Below are 18,222 nucleotides of genomic sequence, written 5' to 3'. Positions count from 1 at the left end.
GTAGAAAATGATATTGTCACTTTTTGCTAGGGATCTGCAAGGGATTAATGTAAACATCCATGGATTGAGTTGGGTGAGTGTTTCTGCACAGTAAAATTTAGCGAATGGGAAGTTGCATTGCGCCTTTGCATTGTGGACTTTAGACACCATGTTTCAAGATAAGCCCCTATGATGGGCAATACAAGTACGGACCTACCTGGCAATAACTATGGGACTTGCTGATTTAATAAAACTTCCTTTTTTTCCCCTAAATAGGGAAACAATTTGCCACAAAACTATAAAGTCATTAACTCGAAATGCTTCACACTTTATAACCAAACACTTTTCTTTCTTGCTATGTTTCCTTTTCTAATGGCATGCATTCTTGTACTAGAGCTTTAGGCTACTCTTGAAATTCTCTGCTGTGATGCGTAAAGTGTCAAAATGGCCCCTTGGCACTGATACTACGTGGCAAAGGAATTGCATGAAAAGGATGTGTGTGAGGGAGCCCATGGGCTGCCTGATTGAGCCCTGCTGGGCAGTGAAAGTTGTGATGGCACTGCAGTAAGGCAGCTGTGACATGCTTCTTTTTGTTGAAACTAAAGAGCTTGTAGAAAAGACTCCATTCTTTTGTCCTTGTTTTAGAACCACCTGCTATGGCGGCTTGTCACGGAGGATCTGTTTACAAAGCTGCCACTCGGGCAGTCAGTCCTGCTGCATGAAGTGGCCAAGTCTCTTCAGGCAAGCATCATTTAACCTGACTGCTGTCACTAGCGTCCCGGTGCCTGACCTTGAGGACTATGACTCCTGGCTTTGATCATTACTACCTGTACGAACGACCCTGTGGGTCTCTTCTTGCGCTCGTGTTCTACACTGCGACAACTTTTTCTCATATGTTAGATAGGCAAGCTCTGCAATGATGCCATGCATTGTTGGGTGTGCTTTGTTTGCTTGGAGGAATATTTAATGCCTGTTATATCTTTTGACAGGTGTGCTCAAGGACGTGCCCCGCTCTTGTGCTGTAACTTAATGTGATACGTTTCTTGTTATTGTTTTACGTTTGCACTGAGGCATTGAGGTATAATTTCGGTACAGAATAGTATAGCATTGCTGTATGACAAGCCATTTGCTGCACATCTATTTACACATGTGATATGCACTTTAAGCGATGCTAATGCTGCTGCAACTTGAATGTGAGCACACAGATTTGCATGTGCTGGAAAATGTGCAGTGTTGCATCTTCTGCTTAGTGTGCTCCAAACTTTTCTATTTTGTATAGTCTAGGCTTGCTACGTATTCATAATTTATAGAGGACCAGAGCGTGTAGATAGGTGATAATAATCAATATTAACATATTTTCATCCTACATTTTGGGCATAGACATGTGCTGAGATCAGCATATGCTTATTGTGTGACAGTAATGCCCTCTGTTATTTTTTTAGCATTTGTGAGTCTTACACAACCATTGCTTCCATAGAAGTGTATATTTGCATACGTGTGTCATGCAGTGAGCATTTGTTCACAACATGTGTTGACATCTTGTCCAATGCCTCAGGTTTATGTTGTTATTGTGTTGGTAGGATTACCACTGTGGTAAAACTTCAAAACATGTACTTAGCTGTCTATAGCTTTTATGTTTCTTCTTGCTTTTTCTACAAAGACGTGTTACGAATTGAGTTTTACATGTGCACATTTTGGGAGTGACACCTTGTGTTACATTGTTGATGGCTTGGGAATATCATTGGTTAGAAATATGTGCTGTGTCATAGTGAGCAACAGTTGGAAACGAAAAAAAGCCTCAGCCTTCACTTTATCTCCATCTCTCTGTGTCCCTTTTGTCTTGTGCTGTATCGTAATACGCCTTGATAGCTGCTCATGGGGATTGAACACTGCTTGAAGGCTGTGAAATTATTTTCTTAGATTGTCCGCATGCCAAGGACACATTCATCGCCAAGCGAAATGTTGCAGAAAATTTTAGCTTAATCCAGCTGGGTATCAAGCTCTTCAAGTCTATGGTGAAGTGAGGAAGATTCGAAGGCAACCAAACACTTATTACGCTTCTGAAATGTCTGAACCAAGTAAGCAAAATTACGCATGTGTGATCTCGTGAAAAGGTGCACATAGTTTAGAATTTTTTGAAGACACAACGAAAAGTAGGTAGTGGTGTTGTGTCATCCTTTGGAGAAGGGACATTCACAGGTAGCAAAAAATGCTGTGCTACTTCATACTTCCAGAGAAAGTAAAAGCAGAGGGCAACAATGAAAACAATATGATAATGGCATAGCTACATCGCACTTATTTGTGATGACATTGCAATTGCTTAGTTGCAATTGCTCTTGTATGTAGCTCTTCCGGTCATCAAAGTTTCACTTTTTAATTTTGCAAACAGCTGAATTATCACTGCCATAGTGATGCTTCACTAATTGTTTTTCACTGTGGCATTGCCTTTTTGGACTGGACTGTCCCGTTGGAAATTTATCACTTGGAGCTTCTCTTGTGTTGTTATTTGCATAACTTTGTCATTAGTCATTGCTTTCCTTTTTGTTATCTTAATATTATCAAAGGGTCGACCCTCTCATTGTCCCTGCTTCTTTCTTAAGCTGTAAAGAAGAAGATTTTATACATGATTTCTTTCTGTGCAAACTGGGAAATACTGTCATGATCACATTATCACTGCTTTAATTGGATTATGCAAAAATAAATACTATCTGGGGATGAGGTATATTTGAAGGGCACTTTGGCCCTGACCCTCTGTGTGTCTGGCATGTCCAGTCCCGTTGCTAAAATTAGAATGCACAGGAGTGCATTCACAATGTTATAAACTTGGACATCTTTGTGACACTGCCACTCACCTCATAGCCCTAGCTGTGGAATAAAGCATATCTTTAAGATGCACAATTTTTGCAGGAAAAAGAAAAGAATGTAAGACAGGTGATAGGAAAGCAAGCAACGTGGGTATGTAAGGTACATTCCCAGAATGCAAACCGGGTGGACATTGTTCTGAGCAGAAACAATTGGCAAGCCAGGAAGGAAGGGCGAACAAAAATGCCTCTGGTGACACCACATAGATGCGCCCGCGTCATCTTGTCATGACATCGCACTTTATTGTATGGGTTCTGATAACTGGTTAATTTTTTTTAATAGAACAGGATCATTTTACACTGAAAAGTATGCAAATACACCAGCTCTCTGACATCTTAATGACATCACAGACACAACGTTGGATAAGGAAAATTTGGCATTAATGTTTCTCAATAGACAGTCGCAGAAACAGCACCGAGTGAGAGGAAATTACCTAAGTAGAAGACATTTGTTAGAATAAGGAACCGAAATGTCTTAACATTACCTTGGATCAGCAGTTTGTCTATAACTATTATGATCTTCCCCGACCAGATGGGACTTCATCAGGCCCAGAATTTCAGTTGGCCTTTCTCTCCTGAGTAAATGGCAGCAATTATTCCAAAGCCTTTAATGTATGTTCTACCAGTCAAACTAATGCTTATTTTTAATGGCTCCCTATAATGCCTGCCCTTTGTGTTTCCAGCGCATGGAGATAGCAGATTACATTCAGTTGGTCTCAAAAGAGCGCTTTTTAAGCAGTTGCCTCAAATTTATTGTCATATTAAGATGTAAAATAAATTAACTGAGCTGGAAACACTGCACCTGCACCACAGACACTGCACTGTTGCCCCAGTGCAGCACCCGAATGCAGCTACCTGTTCTGTCACACGATTCAACGGTACTGCTGAGACACAGGGCGTCGGCATGACATCACTCCCCATAAAAGTAATCTTAACTGAAACAAAGTGCTGTAGTGATCAAATTTTTTTGTTTCCGCAATACTGCTATATATGTTTATTGTGCTGGGTGCTGTTAGAATCCGTCATGCCACTCTCAAAGCAGCAGAAATGCGTGTCAAACCACATTCCCACGTATAGTTTGGGAAGCTAATTGGCTAACAAGATGCTACATTTGCACGTCATGCATCACATTTTCACACCTGTACTTCCCGCCAAAGCTGTTCATCCACAAGTGTCTGCAACAGTCATCACCGTCGTGTTGCGTATGATGCTTATTTGGCTGTCCAGGCGTGTCTTGTCTCTAAAAACAAATTGGTATCATGTATCATGATCATGTAATATGATGGTGATAAAACAAAATGTGAGAAGAGCTCTATATAAAGGCACTGCTACCGAACCTGGTACCTTTCCCTTTGAAAAGTTGCCTTCTAGCCAACATCTTCACGACAGCATCTTTACTAATATTTTTAGCTGGAAAACCACAAGCGCTAAGAGCAACAGTAGCTCATGAGCACCCAATGTGGTCTGTGCCACAGTGCACGAGACAGGATGCAAGGCACTAATAAACCAATACTGACAGAAGGGAAGTGAAAGAAGTAGAGTTGGTGGTAGAGTTGGTAGAGTGTAAGAAGTGCGTCGACGCATCGAGCTGACGAAGCTTGCCTGCAACGTATGATGACAGCACTTTGGGCTTGTGGTGTTGTTTGCCCAGAACTTTTTGACATTGATGTCATTAGGCATGCCACTAGACATGTCATCAGCCTGTGGCTTAGCAGAGGTTTACTGTCTGATGTACAGCTCCTGAAAGTTGTGCACATATATCTGGAACATTTGTAATAGTTCTGTCTCGAAAGCGTTTGGGGCGGTATCAGAAGTCCCAGCTGATCGAAGGTAGGTGAGCACTGTTTACTTGCAAAAACACATAATGCCGATCAGTCTTTCACATTTTGCACACTCAGGTTGCTGATGCAGAATGCTATAGTATCGTGGCACGCTTGAATTGTTATGAAGGCACGATGCCAAAGATTAATTTTTTTTTCTGTGTTTCAATTCATATGTACGGTACTTTTAACCATTTCATGCAATACTTCACATCACTAAAACATGCTTGCCCCGCATTTGGAACTACAGCGATCACATTTATTGGTTTGTGTGTCAGGATAGCGTTTTTCTGTATGCAACGTGACCTGCACCAAAGGAATGAACTGTTTGTTGTATGGCAACTGGTTCGGTTTATTTAGAAGTAACCCATTTAGTGCATTCATGTGTAAGGCGCATTAGGATTTACAGGCTAGATCTGTTCTCAAAAATAACGAACAAAGAAAAACAAAGCTAAAGATACTTTGCAGAAAACTGTCACTTTTGTCTTTATGCCAAAATATTCAGCATGAATGAATATTTCTTAAGTGTGCTTACCCATTCCCAAGACTAGAAGTCCCAGAATTTTTTAACGTAGTGTTATCCATATACAACTCGAAAATGCTAGTGTTGGCTTTGAGTGCTCCTGCAGGCATCAATTTTCAACCGAATAATGGCCATTGCAGTTGAATGTAGATGATATATGATGGGGTGAATCTGAATTGCAGGGTGATACGTATTTCGAAGGTGTTCAGACTAGATTGCATGAGTACAATGTGTTCTGACTAGAATGCTGGATATGTAGTTGTGGATGCCTACTTATTGTTGAGGTGCTGCGAGATTTGTCGGAACTCTAGAGAGTACAGCTATGACGTACAGTTGTGAATACAGTATATGGTATTTCATGATTCTAGCAGAGGCCAGTATACCTAAAAATTGCTGACTGTAGTGTGTAGTGAGTGAGCACCGGCAAAGCTTAGGTACATCAAGAAATAAGCACGAGTTGTATGCATTGAGGAAAGATAGATATGCATCAAGGACTTCAATGGAAAATAATCATGAGAACCATTCAACGTACACAATCTTCACTTCTGGGCTATGATATCAGCTTGTTAAAGAAAATACAAATTTCAGATCAATTATTTTTTGAGGTTCCTAGAAATTTGTATGATCAGAATTATGTAATTTCTGGGAATATGTAGTTGCTGCTGCACGCTAATTTTTTGTCATATTGAATGGTATGTTTTGTCATTGCAGTGGTTTGCAGTCTTTCATCACAATATTATCACAGTTTGTTGTTTTGTTATACACTGTATTATGCAAGTGATGGTGTTAATATTCCCTCCATATATGTCCTTGGTGGTTTTAAGTGTGGTCTGTGTCCTGTGGGCAGAATGTGCCTCGAAGGGGAATAGGGGGAGAGAAATAAGGATATTTAAGCTCTGGAAAACAACTGCCAGGACCAGAATTTTTCTAGATCCTGACTCATAGACTATTCTGTGCATAAAACTTGAAGGGAGAAAAAAGTGGTGGTAATTTGTGTGAAATTTTCACTGCAGTGATATTCCCTTGTTGTTTTTGCATGTTTTAAATCAATAGCAGATGACGATGAAGCAATTTTGCAGTTTTTGTCAAAAGTACTGTGTGCGTTACTGTCTGGTAGGAATTTTTTATGGCATGTATGGAAGCTACATTTTGTGTATAATGTGAACGCAAAGATCTGACTCGTTTTCTCGCAGCCAAACGACCTTTCATTGTTTTATATGAGCAGAATAGCGAAGCCATGGCTTGATTACTTAAGTACTGTGTGATTGAAGAGCTGTGGGAGATTTTTGACACGTTTAACTGCCCGAGTGCAAAATGGTGTTCATCACCTTTGTTGATCTAGTTCTTTTTGTTCACTTTTCACGCATTTGCTTTACATGGCTATTCATCTTTTTTTCCGTTTTGTCATATACACACACATTGTGCTTGTTATCACTTGCATGTTTACATTTTTAATAAACAAGCAAGAAACTTGAAGACATGGTTGAAATGCTAATTTGTTATAGTTTGTGTTTTCACATTTCGGCATGAGTAAGTCATGCTGGAGTGCAAGGGCAAGTTGCCATTTTAATTAGCCCAGATTTCGTGTGCAAGTTTCGCAGATGGGACATGCGTGACAGTTTGCAGACAGACGTTCTTCCATATGACAGCGAGACCAACCGACCAAAAGGCGCACACAAGCCTGATGCACAAGGTGCCACTGGCCAACACAGGGCATGCGCAGAGGCCATGCAGAATGCAAATCTCAGCATGGACACAGGAACACAAATGCAACGGGCGCTCTACGACCAATTGAGTCTATCTTGGTACCGTTAGCCTTTCATCGTAGACCTGAAGACAGCTCAGAGATCACTGTTCAAGTCAGTTCTAATGCTGACTGGTATAGGCTACGAACTTAAAAACCGATTTTTAATTTAAATAGTATCATGATTGGATGCTGAAGTTAGCACCTCCATATACGTAAAGAATTAAGTAAGTTCCTGTTAAAGTCATTTCAGTTAAAAACAGTTCTTGTAACGATCACATTTCTTTCCATAAACAATAGATGAAGGTGTAACGTCTTGTGCAGAGGTCGCCAACAAGTGACCCACCACCAACGCAAGGACATCGTTGTGTTTGTACTTTTTTCCCACTAGCAACGTGCCTCTCTTGCTGCGCTTCGATACAATGCGCTACATTCACGGAACGAACTTGGACCAGCTCGCCCAAATCGCCATCCTAATTCAATACCCATCTCAATGGGCTGCTCTTGCTGGAAGAACAGGCGATACAGAGGGCACTGTATTCACCGGTGTCACACGCACGTGTCTTTAGGCTTTTGGCAGTGACATTCGCCGTGTTTCAGCACAAAGAGCAGCCGCCGATTAAGACTGTGGAGCTTCACGCCATCCTGTTTGCCTTGCAGAGAATGAAGAAGGGAACAGTGTCGGTGCAAAATATATACTCTCTAAGGAAAGTTTACACCCTTTGAGTCATGTCTTGCCACACAACAATAAACATCATCTGCCTTGTCCGCATTACCTTTCTTTAACGCTGTGAGCCCGGTACTTCCCAGTAACGAACGGCATGCGCATTATCAGCATGACATAGCATTGCCGCCAGGAAAGTAGCGGGCGTGGCGTTTTCAAGAAAGGAAACGCAAGCAAGGCAGATGATGATTATTGCTGTGTGGCAGATATACACCCCAAAGGGTGTGAACTTTTTTTTTAGAGTGTATATATATATATATATGGGTCATTCCATCTTAAGTGTACTAGGTGTTTTTTCGACCATCTCTGATTCTGCTGAAAAAAATCTTACTAATTTACCTAATTGTGGGAAGTACTTATTCAAGCAATTTTCTCCTAAAACAAGTTTTCTTTTGCTGTAAGGGCGCTTTGAAGGTTGCGCACGAAAGTGAAACTATGTCGGGCAAGAAATCTACAAAAGTATTGCTTTGACCTGTTACTGCAAAATTCTTTTTCTGTAATCTGCAGGCGATACTCTTCCATGACTAATGTCGTTTATTACTTTTCTTTTAATTTACATAATTTTTAGTCTTGAGGAAAAGCCAACAATTGCTAATTATTTTTTTTTCTGTAAAGAAAGCTACTTGTTCTATCAGGAATATATTCACAATATGGGCTTGGTACGTGTGTATACTAGATGATAAAAACACTCTGATAAGGAAGAAAACCTAAATTTCTTTTAAAGTCATTCCAAAAATGAAAAAAAAGAAACGTTCCGACTAAATTTGTGGTTTCATTGTCGCAATGTAGCGATTCAAGTAAATATATGACGTGATCGGCATTGTATAGTATGTTTTACTGCCTGTTTATGTAGAAAGATCTAAAGGAGTAAATTTTGTTTTAAGCGAGAAAAAATAGATATTTGAACTGTACAATCGCAAGGTTGCGCGGAGCATCTCTGTTTCGCGTTCACTGCAGAGTACGTCGGTCTACGCTTCAGCCCGGCTCATTTCGCGCGTTCGATCCTTATTTTCCTTTTTAAGACAATGTCTTCTTTGACGACTTAAGATGATTTGGGGTTCATGGGGTCTAAGTTTCCGGCCAGTTTCGTCTTGTAAATTGGACGACTCACTAGTGCCTTCTAGTGCACGTAGGACAAGAAAATATGCGTCTAAATTGAGCTTGGAACGAAAAAAAAAAAAAAAAGAAAACGGAAGAAGTTAGCGTAGAGTTACGTGCGCAGAACTAATAACGTGTAATTGTTGCAAAAAGACGAAATGAATTGAATCCACATGTGCCCGTTCACACGAGGACGTTGGTTCACACAGCGCGCACCTAAATCCAGAACCGGAACTGTGGCTTTATTCAACCAGCAGGCGATTTGTGGCGTTCTACGAAGCGTAAAAGAACTAAAAAGGCCACTGGCCTGCTGGATACCGATAATGTCTGTGAAGCGGCTTTAAAAGTGGGGTTGGAACACGTCTTCGTATCGTAAACGCGTCCCGCAACACCAGCCACCAAGGGACGTCAAGACGACGAGAGGCGCGTATATTATGAGCAGACGACAGGGGTGTCGTCTGCTACTGCTCTTCAATGTTCCCGGCAAAGCTAAAGCCGGCACACAAGCAAACCGGCGTCCACGTTTACAGTTTTTTTTCTGATTACCCATGAGTGAAAAAAATGTATGAAGTCGACGGTGTGGAAGTGAGTTCTGGCGCGTGATCGGTTTCTGAGAATTCAGGTATATGGATTTGCGTAATAATTGACGGCATGTTCTAACTACACGCTGTCTTTAGTTAAAGCAGAGTCCTTCCATTTTTTTTTTGAAAAACATGGAAGGACTCTGGTTAAAGTATGTACTTTCCAGGACAAGGGGTGATCCTTAACTACACCACTGTGTTGCCGGATGCACTTAAACATTCTAGCTTTACATGTGGAGGATGAGAAAACGTGGCCGTAAAGTACACTAACATTTCTTGGTCTTTTTGCATGACACGTACAGCCCAGGAAGCACAAGTTGGCTACCAACTAGCTTCATACAACTTGAGCAGGCTAGAAGCAGCTAGAACTATGTCAAGTTATAGTTTAGACATCTTCCAAGATGGCTAGCACTCGATATCTCCAAGCCACACGCTTCTAGCCAGTGTGTAGACAAAATGAAAAAAGGGTCGAAATTTCGAAGGCATTGCCAGGGAGGATCCAGGGAAACCTCAACGAATTGGAGGGGGAGGGGGCGACACGGTCAATTTTGTAAGCGCGGAAGATGCCGGCATGCTTCGCGAAAGGCGAGTGGATAATTGTGTTGACAGGGCATATGAAACTACGTATACTTGTAGCGTAATCAACACCGCAAATCGAGCGCGCGGAAACCTATTCTTTGTAGATTTCATACGCGCGTTTTGAAGCACGCACGTTCGCCGGTTCAAATTTGGCGCCACGTTGATAGCATGCTGCGACTTGCAGACCGCACAGGAGGCGCGCAATTTAATATGAGTATAAAGATCGAGTAAAAAAAATTATTCTGGTCAAAAAAACATAGCTGCGCATTAACGTTATTTTAAAGCGAAAATACGTAAGCACGAGAAAAGATTAGACAGCTTTATTCAAGGGTAGCGCCTGTAGCGAAGGTGGCGCAACATGCTCTTTTTTGCTAAATCCCCTTAAACTTCGTAAAGTAGCGGCATGCTTTGAAGAATGCCGCCTCCTCCTCGCGCGCTCTGCCCGAGGCCGACGCCGTGTCGCTATTGACCTAATAGCATCACGTGGGCCCTCGCGCTGTGCATCAGCGCCATTTTTGATCGAGAAGCGTCTACGGAGTTGGTGGCATAACGGAGTGGCAAGGAGCGCATGTTAAACGCGCATGTTGGCGCCGTTGCTACGCTCGAGCAGTGTAGGCGGCGCCACGGTCGAGGAGGGAGTGTGAAAAAGAGGAGAAACGAGGAGAAGTGAAGGCGGAGGCGGGGAGTGTCGCTACTTTACGAAGTTTATGGGGTTTTATTTTCTGATCAAACCATAGAGTTTCCTACAAAATTACTAGAGGGAACTCTGGCGCTGCAGTCGTTGTCCTACCATGGGAATGATGGGAAGTACATGGATTTGTATGATCTTCGTGCTTGTGGATTCAGACGTTCTTGTGGCTTTGTATATTACGTTATATAAATCTTATTGTCGTATATTTCAGCGCAATCTATATTCTTCGAAGTGTAGAAGACGCCGGGGAACGCGTACAATTGCTATTAATTGCAATGATTGAGCTTGTTTATGTGCCCAAATCGAAACGCACCAAGCGTCTCAAAGCACTGGCATGCCCGCGATAAATTCATAAGTGCGTTTCATTCGCTTGTCGATACATGCATCCGTGGCTTAATGGTTTCAATATCAGGCTTCTGTACTAGAGTCCCTGTGTTCGAATCCTGCAGTCAGGCAATTTTAATGATGTTTATTTAATTATTTATTACGCAATAAACTGTTGAAAATGACGAGTTTACTAAGTCACAAAGCCGTTTGAAGCCAAAAAGGACGAAGTTTAGGCAAATCCATGTACTTCCCATAATTCCCATGCTGGGGCAACCGCTCCCATTGTAGCTCACGTAGACACTAGCGCCAGAGTTCCCTCTAGTAATTTTGTAGGAAACTCTATGGATCAAACCCCTCAATCTTCCAAAGTAGCGCCAACCACTTCCCTCCTCCTCCACTCGGCGCGGCCTCGACGGTGGCGCCGCCGGTGCTGGCCCTGCCGTAGCAGACGACGGCTAACACGCTACGGGAGGAAATCCGCGGGAAAGTTCGTTCCGAGCCCTGCGGAGCAGTTTTTTTAATCGGGATCTTGCTTCGTCAGTCAGTAACTGGCCTTAAGAATTTCGTGTTGGAATTGCGGAAGAAATAGAGAAAAGCACCACTATATAAGGCGTAAAGCACACGCACGTTGAGAGTTCCTGTTGCTGAAACACGACGCATGCACGCAGTGTGCTCAAACGCGCGTAATGACCAGAGTTTCAGGTTTTGACAGTGTGAAAGTATGCGTACGTGGTTTCGTGGGTTCACGTACAGTGCATATGACGCATGCGATATCCATTTACGTAATCGGATGCATAAAAATGTTAACATTAAGCAGTAAAAATGTTAATCCTTATCCGCGGTCCTGCGGTCCTTTGCGGCCTTTCTCGGCCATTATAATCATGCACACAAAACGTGCGAGTAGCCGCTACTCATGCCTCCAATATTGAGGACGCGTCTGGCAGCAGCCGGGATGGAGGCGAAATGCAAGAGGCCCGTGAAGAGATTCCTCGTTGGTGTTCCGTAATTCTCTTAGCACGGGCACGGTATGTTGCAGCAGTCGCGGGGCGCTTTTTTCGTTGCGGGGTGCTTTGGTAATCGCGACGATAGATTGTTTTCTTTTTACAAGTACTGCTCCAGGAGGGCACATGTAACGGTTAACAGAGGCCTCTGGTGAGCACGTGACATTACAAGTGTCCTCGTTGCCGCTTTGGTGCCCTGGAGGCGCTGTCAGTAATACGAAATAATGACACGTTGTTACAACTAGTAAATAAAATCTAATAAAGAAATACAATATTCACGCAGAGGCGCCAACTTCTGGCGCAGCGCTACCGCGCCCGCGCGAGAATTACGAAACACCAACGAAGAATTTAATGGCCCACGTACAACTACGGTCAAAGTGCACGTTAAACATCCCCAGGCGACCTAAATAAAGTTATCTGGAGCCATCCACTACGACCTTCCGCATAGCTTTAGTCGCTTCGAGATGTTAAAAACGTTAATCACCACAAACCAAATCAATACATGCGGGTGTAGGTGTTGATCTTGTAGGCCCTTTTCGTACGTCTGATTCGGGAAACAAATGGAGCGCTGTAGCATCAGACTACGCCACCCGATATGCAATCAGACGGGCTCTTCCGACAAGCTGTGCAACCGATGTCGCCGACTTCCTCCTAGAGAACATCATCCTTCACCACGGCGCCCCTCGACAGCTCCTCACCGACCGCCGCCGCTACTTTCTTTCTAAAGTTGTCAACGACATTCTGCACTCGTGCGCGACTAAACACAAATTTGCTACTGCTTGCCATCCACAAACGAACGGTCTAACCGAGCGCCTTAACCGCACCCTTACTGACATGCTGTCCATGCATATCTCCACTGACAATCGCGACTGGGACGTTGCGCTGCCGTTCGTTACTTTCGCCTGCAATTCGTCTCGCTACGATACCGCCGGCTTCTCTCCATTCTTCCTCTTGTTTGGCCGTCTTTGGTGTCTTCCTCTTGCGGAGTCGCAGGACAATCAGCGGCGCTTATATGACGCCCGCCATCGTGACGTCCATTAGACACCGGGCACCCTGGTTCTCCTTTGGTCGCCGTCGCGACGCGTTGGCCTCTCGGAGAAGTTACTTTCACGCTACTCTGGCCCTTACCGTGTCTTGCGTCAAATAACTGACGTCACCTACGAAATCGCCCCTCTTGAGCCAACCGTGGCTCAGCATCGCTCCGACCTGGTCCATGTCGCGCGTCTTAAGTTGTATCACTCGCCCGCCTCCTAACCAGCACCGAGCCGGCGCTTCCGCCGCCGGGGGTCATGTGACACGCTGACGAAGAAGATGTCAGCTTGGTCGGAAGAAGACGATACTCTGGACTTCGCGCGCTGTCTACCATCTTGTCAGCCGCTACGATTATTGTAAATATACTGTAAATACACGTCTGATTGTTTTTAACCCCGTAACAATATTGAAGGCTTAGAGGTTCTCGAGCACTAACCTATCACTTTAGCTGGACTTAGTATTTGCCTTTAGTGTCCCTTTAGTAGCAACCATACTGAATCACATTTGTATGTACTGTCGCCAAGGTGCTCGCCTCAACACAGAAGTCAGTCAGCTATAGATTGCAAGCAACGTCACGACATCTCTCGTCGAGACGTCTTCTTTCGTCCTGGAGAGGAATTGATCCTTTGGACGCCCATTCGTACACCCGGATTGAGTGAGAAGTTTGAATCACGTTTCCTTGGACCCTACATCATTACTGAAGAAACAATCCCAGTGAACTATCATGTTTCTCCCGTTGAGGTTTCTTCAGACCGTCGATCATTACCGCGGTTCGGAGATCGCTCACGTTTCGCGCCTCAAACGATTCGTTCAGCGTTTCCTTCCTGGCTAAGTTGCGACCTGGCTGGCGCGCGCGGGAAAATTAGTGTGAGCATTATTGATAGGATTCATATTCTCATCTGTGCATACTCAACATCGCCGTTTTGGGCCTGTGTCGTGGGGCTGTAACTCAACGGAATAAAGAAGAGTCTGACGGCCTAACGATGTCTCAGAGTGCGTATGAAATAAACTGCATTTTTTTACTGAGCCATTATGCAAGGCTGTGTCTGTGTAGAGACAGCTAATAGCCTTTCTGCATGCTGTTTTATCTTCCTTAATATTCACTGTCCGTACACTTGTACTCAAATTCTGTTACCATTAGTACTGCACGTAACCGTTTAGAGTGCAGTTTAACTGAGGTGATAGTGGTATTTGCTGGCTGCATTCGGTCGTGGAAATGGTATATGTGACTTTTGCATATGGATCCATGCATTGCTATATCAGTTCAAATGTACTAGCACGTACGATGCACATGCATTGGCACCTACTCATGGCCTGTGGAACAAGGCAAATAGAATCGTACATTTGTTGCACTATGTCAGACAGACATGCTTATGAAAAGCATTGCCATAGCCGGCATGCATGTTAATACTGATGCACTAGTGTCGCAAAACAATGGTGTTTTCTGACTCTGAAAATGTAGAACTATTTACAGACATGTCGCTCTAACGTTGAGAATGGCTCAACAAAATGAGTGCACTGCAATTCATTACGTGCACTCAGTGTGTGCTTAGGCTGAACTGCTACATTTGTTTAAGCTGTATCTTAAATACTTAAAAATAAAGAGACATAATAAAAATCGCTTTGTCATACTTATAATAATAATAATAATAATAATAATAATAATAATAATAATAATAATAATAATAATAATAATAATAATAATAATCTTTATTCCAGACAACAAGGACTCGGATACAAGGGCAAAAGGCAGATATGTTCTGCCTGACGGGGCCCAAGCACCCGAGTACACACACTCAGAGCCTGTGGCAACAGAAAGAACATAGTACACTACCGTCACATACACAACACAGTTTTATACAAACGAAAAAAAACGAACAAGGTACAGGCTTTTACAATCTTAAAGGAAAATTCGTACAAATACGGAACCGAGGATCATAAAAAAATTCTGTATACACAACCTATTGATTGTTAGGACTGGAAATGAGGTAAGCTTTAACATTCTTTTTGAAAGAGTTCAGGGGCACGCATTTCTGAATAATTTCTATGGCCTGTGTATGTCTGTTGAGAAGACTGGGAATTAAGTATGAAGGCATTTGGGTTCCGTAGTTGGTCCTCACAAGTGGAATTCTGTAATGGTGGTGTCCTAATTTGTAAGGCACATTACTACTAGAGTGCAATTCAATATATTTATAAGGATCGAGCTTGATTTCGTTATAGACGTAAGAAAGCAATTTAAACTCATATAATTGATTCACTTTAGAACAGAGTGTTCGAAAAAGTACAAACCTGTATGGTCGTTATGCGAGAGATTTTCGACATATCGTATCGCTTTTTTCTGTAATGTTATCAACCTCATAAGATTAGTTTTGGTTGTAGACCCCCATATCAGTATACAATAGTGAAGATGAACATGTATTATAGTGTAATATAACTGCCATTTCAGCCATTTGGGAACAAGGTTTTTAATTTTGTAGAGCACACTGAGTGACCTAGATGCCTTGGCATGAATTTTATTAATATGCTGGGACCAGCTCAAGTGTTCTTCAAACAGGACACCTAAAAATTGTAGAAAGAACACGTTCAATTGCATTGTTTTCGAATGTAAGTTGAAGTTCAGAATCTTCACGTTTGTTGCTTGCTTTAAATACAATAACCTTCGTTTTATTTACATTTAATTCGAGTTTATTTATATTCAACCATAATGACAATTCTTGTAACCATGCATTAGCCTCGACATGTATATTATCGAGATTCATCCCAGAAAAAAAATACACTGGTATTATCTGCATAAATAATTATTGCAGGAGTTCTAGGGATGGCTACTACATCATTGATATAGATAATAAAGAATATTGGAGCTAGTATAGACCCTTGTGGTACACCATATATTATTTGTTTCGTTTGTGAGTGATGGTCATTCAGACATGTATACTGCACGCGACCGGAAAGATAACTACGAATCAGATTTAAGGCAACTCCTCGAATGCCATACAACGGTACCTTATAAAATAAAATATCATGTTTAATAGAATCAAATGCCTTTTTGAAATCTAAGAAAATTCCGACTGTGAATCGTTTCTCATCAATATCAGAAAGTATTTTTTCCTTTATACTAATAGTGCTATTTCAGTTGACTTCCTGTCCCGAAACCCGAACTGTTCTTTCACAAGAATTTGTCTGGTGTCCAGAAACTTACATAGTCTTTGTTTTATCAAATATTCCACTAGTTTAGAAAACAAAGGAAGGACAGATATAGGCCCATAGTTATTTATGTTGTCATAGGGGCCACCTTAGTGCAAAACGACCACACTTGCAATTTTCATACCGTCTGGAAAAACACCTTGGTCTAAAGCATCCTTACAAATATGTTGTAGTGGCGAGCTGATTAGATCGGCAACAGTAATAATTGGTTGGGCCTTAATTTCATCTGCTCCAGCCGCCATGGATTTATCTTGGTTTCGAAGGAACGTGAAGACTTCGTGTTTACTGCACGGCTTTAATAATATAGAACTTACTACCGGAGAGGCAATGGTATTGGTTAATTTCATGCTTTCTATCTTGTTTTTGAACAGATTCACCAGAGGATAAGAAATGCGCATTAAATTTGTCTGCCAGGGCAACGCCACTATAGTCAACATTATTGAGTTTTAATGTGTTAGGAGCATGACAAGTAGCCCTTCCCATAAGGTCACCAAGACAATTCCAGATTTTTTAGGACAGTTTGAAATTGCGGCAAATTTATTCTTGTAGTAATCTTTCCGTGCTTTTTTTTATATCAGCACCCAACTCGTTTCTTAGTTTTTATATTCCTTAAGTATGACTGGGTCTTTTAATCGGATGAATTTTTCAAAAAGTTTGTCACGTGCTACAATTCGTTTATATAACTCCCTTGTTACCCATGGCTTTCGAGACTTCTTGTAGGTTTTATTTATTAACAATGGAAATGCACTATCATATTTGCTTTTTACTAATTCAAGGAAGATATTGTACGCTATATTACGATTTTTTTAATTGTAAACATCGCTCCATTCAATGCTTTCTATCATAGCTCTAAACGCAACGCAGCCAGATTATCTTGATTGAAACTTCGGTATACGATTTGTTGAGCTGGCAGTCTTTTTCCTTTCCTTATTAACCTGGGAAAAATACAGAAAATAGGTAGGTGGTCGTTTAAATCAAATGCGACAATACCAGATAGAACACTGGACAACTCATGGTTTGCGACACACAAATCTATTAATGTGTCGCAGTCTAAGGTTATTCTGGTTGGCGACTGGATAACATTGGTGCAGTAAAATGTATCAATGGCTACATAAAAGAAACGTCGTGGGGAGCTGTTTGTCAGCATATCAATATTGAAATCTCCCACTATAACAACAGGCATATTTAGGATACAAACATATTCAAGCAGATCACGTACAAACTGAACAAATTCGACAATTTCACTAGATGGGGGTCGATAAATACAGGCAACCAGGGTTCCACAACATTTCACAGCAATCGATTTGTAGTGCGTACGAACAAAAGAAAAATCTGACAAAAATTCATACTGAAGATTTTCCTTAGCGCACAATGCTACGCCACCGCTTCTACGGTTTTCTCTGAACACCCCTTCAAATTTGTACCCAGGGAAGGATACAACATCATTTTCACTGGTGAACCATGTTTCTGTGTATGCAAATATATCAAATCTATGATTTAGGCAACTCAAGGCCGTCTGTATTTCAAAGTGCTTATTTTTTAGGCTTCTAGTATTCACGTGAAAAACTGACATCCTGTCATTTTCGTGAAAAAGCGAACTGCGCACAGCAGAATTAAAGGATAAAGCATCGTAGTAGAAAGGCCTAGTTTGTGATGCCATGAAAAAAGAAAAGGAAGGCGAACAGATAAACAAGACACAGGAACAGCGGCATCTGCTAGATTATCATTTCTAGGTCGGCATCACATGCAATCTGTATTGCGGTTCACCGTTGCACTTGCGCACCAACAGCTTCCCATTACTATACCATGCATATGCATACTGCTTCTCTGTAGCCTTTGCCCTCATCATCCACGTGAGCTTTTTGTTCTGCGCTGTTAAATTATCAAGAAAGTATACATTGGACTTAGCTTCCCTCATACTTTGCTTCTTTTCCATCCATTGATTCTTCGTTGCACGCGAAGAAAAACGAACCACAACTGCTGGGGTTTTACCACGTTCAGTTGGCAGTCTATGAAGGCCTTCTACGTCCTGTTTAGTCAACTGAGCCAGGCCTAAAT

At 42.0% G+C, this 18,222-nt stretch overlaps 1 protein-coding gene across 2 annotated transcripts in view; it reads left to right on the top strand.

The window, feature by feature from the left end:
* The window catches only part of LOC142580062 (transient receptor potential cation channel subfamily M member-like 2), a 240,765-nt gene extending 224,960 nt beyond the window's left edge, over window positions 1–15,805 (top strand). Inside the window, exon 29 of one of the 2 annotated variants that reach the window (XM_075690827.1) lies at window positions 14,680–15,805. In XM_075690827.1, the coding sequence (XP_075546942.1) occupies window positions 14,680–14,901 (222 nt within the window). In that variant the 3' untranslated portion in view covers window positions 14,902–15,805. Of the gene's footprint in view, window positions 1–624; window positions 6,660–14,679 lie in introns of those variants that run through there. The other variant, XM_075690828.1, reaches the window with a different exon arrangement.
* Window positions 15,806–18,222: the final 2,417 nt, after the last annotated feature.

Source organism: Dermacentor variabilis, chromosome 4, assembly GCF_050947875.1.
Source record: "Dermacentor variabilis isolate Ectoservices chromosome 4, ASM5094787v1, whole genome shotgun sequence".
NCBI classification, from domain to species: Eukaryota; Metazoa; Arthropoda; class Arachnida; order Ixodida; family Ixodidae; genus Dermacentor; species Dermacentor variabilis.
The sequence above is the reverse complement of the archived record's forward strand: the minus strand, read 5'-3'. Positions and strand labels throughout refer to the sequence as shown.